This window comes from Anarrhichthys ocellatus, unplaced genomic scaffold (genome assembly GCF_004355925.1).
Source record: "Anarrhichthys ocellatus isolate YVR2014 unplaced genomic scaffold, GSC_Weel_1.0 scaffold65, whole genome shotgun sequence".
Taxonomy (NCBI): Eukaryota; Metazoa; Chordata; class Actinopteri; order Perciformes; family Anarhichadidae; genus Anarrhichthys; species Anarrhichthys ocellatus.
In genome coordinates this window covers 1,232,811-1,234,904 of record NW_022280095.1, presented here as the reverse complement: position 1 = coordinate 1,234,904, position 2,094 = coordinate 1,232,811, and the positions used below count along the sequence as shown (strand labels likewise).

General features: G+C 46.9%; 1 protein-coding gene across 1 annotated transcript in view; it reads right to left on the bottom strand.

Moving 5' to 3' along the window:
* hunk (hormonally up-regulated Neu-associated kinase) overlaps positions 1 to 2,094 on the bottom strand; it is a 9,822-nt gene that overhangs the window by 5,896 nt on the left and 1,832 nt on the right. The window contains exon 2 of the mRNA XM_031872730.1: positions 439 to 731. Coding sequence (XP_031728590.1) covers positions 439 to 731 — 293 coding nt within the window. The remainder of the gene's footprint in view (positions 1 to 438; positions 732 to 2,094) is intronic.

Below are 2,094 nucleotides of genomic sequence, written 5' to 3'. Positions count from 1 at the left end.
CCCCCCCCCCCCCCCCCCCCCAAGCCCCTCCCAATGTGTGTCACGCTGGCTGATTTTCAGGGTTTATTGTGTGCCTCCAGATCCCTCCTCAGTCTTAGAAATCCTGTTATACAGTTATCGACATAGGCCATGTCGCCATGATAGAAATGTAGTTCCCAGGCTCTAACCGGCAAATAATTGAATATTCCCGGGAAGGGCTTTGTGAAATTTATATCTAAAATTTGATTTAGAAGCAGTTTAGTTTTTTTTTCTCTCCTAAATGAAATCAAACATTTTATCATAAGATTTAACAATATTTGTAGGAGCAAAGTCTGTACACAGCGCATGGAAATTATTTTCTGAGGCATTTATACAAATTATACTCTAACGTTGGAGAGCAGTGTATGTACGTGTGTTTACCTCTGTGTGGGTGTTTTTTTTAATTTTATTTTTTTTTACCTGTGCACCACTCCCGCCCTGTGCAGGTGCTCAACGGCCAGCACCAACTGCCGGATGTATTTCTGAGTCTCCCGCTCTTCCAGACGCTTCTTGTCGTAGATACAGTTCATGAGGTTCCCGCCGGGACACAGCTCCATCACCAGGTAGTAGCTGTTGTCCGTCTCCAGGATGTCCAGCAGCTGTGTGATGTTGGGATGGCGGATCATCTGCTGGATGTGGCCCTCCCTCCGCAGGTTCTTGGTCACATATGAGTCCTTCTTGGCCTTCCGCTTGTCAATTACCTTCACTGCCACCTGGAGAAATTGAGGGACTCATTTTAGACAAAGGACTGACTTGGCAGCTAAAGTTTGGCTCTCGCTCTGTATGATATTGTGAATTATACCCAAGAGAGCACTGCCGAGTCTTCGAGAGAGGTTTTCAGAGAGTTGAAGTGTAACAGGTGACAAGCTGCTCAGTCTCCATTGCAGGGTATACAACTCGACACTGACCTCTCCCTCACAGCTGCTCCCAATGTGGGGCAACCCAGGCGCTATAGGGCCCTGAGGCTGCAGGGGGGAGGTATGTGTGTGTGTGTGAGAGCTGGAGGGGTTACTGAACCATCATAAACTAGGGGAAAAGCAAATGTTCTGATGAGAAGGCGCCAAGGCCAAATGGACAGTTGATATTGCCCCATTCGCAACAGAGTTTAGTCGCAGCTAAACACACATGAGAAGCGACAAATGTAGAGAGGAGGCTGAGGAAGAATAAAGTCGGGCTCTGATGTAGATTTAACACTGAGGAGAACAGATTCACAAATGTTCTGTAAAAAAAAAAAACCGGCATCTCCTTTCTGTGTTTCTCCGCCCCTATTGTGTCATTGGGGAATAAGCTTGCAGTCTCCTCATAAAAGCCACAGAACATGTCCTTTATGACAAACACCTCCCTCTTGAGCTAATTACATTCAATAACGTACCCATCTACTCTATTTCATCCTTTGCCCCGTTTCTCCTTGTATCCCGTCTAGACGGGTTCAAGAGCATGGCTATCATACACAGCAAATCATCTCAAGGAGAGCCCACAGACATGGAAAGGCATGACCAGCAAAACGAATCACCATATCCATTAATGAAATGGTGAGGGCCAACGTGGTTGTGTGTGTGTGTGTGTGTGTGTGTCTTCTCTTTCTTCTGTCCTTCAGCTTGTCTTTATTTTATACTTTTGTCCTTTTATCTCTGATAATTGATTCACCTTTTTTACAGCTGCTAATTAAACCTGCCTGCATGCGTGTGTGTGTGTTGAGCTGTCACAATACAGTTATAGATGGCCCGTGTTTACGCCAGGCAGTTTACAGAAGGCTAGTCTATATGTAGAGGGGGGGGAGGGGTGTGCCCAGCCAGGGGGCTTGTTGGGGATTCAGTTGTTTATCAGGCGCCCCTCAGACAGAAAAAGGGGGGAAGTGGGGGAGTATGGAGGGGAAAGTGGGTTACAGACATCAAAAACACATGCATGTGACCTCCCACGCCCCCTGACCATGACAGCACCATCTCTCACCTCTCCTCACTTTCATACCCCCTGCCAGTAAACACACACAGTCTCTCATCCCTCCTAACTGACTTTCTAGTGATGCTAAAAAAGTATCTGGGAGTCCTCTTGTACTGTATATCCTTTCCCCCCCCC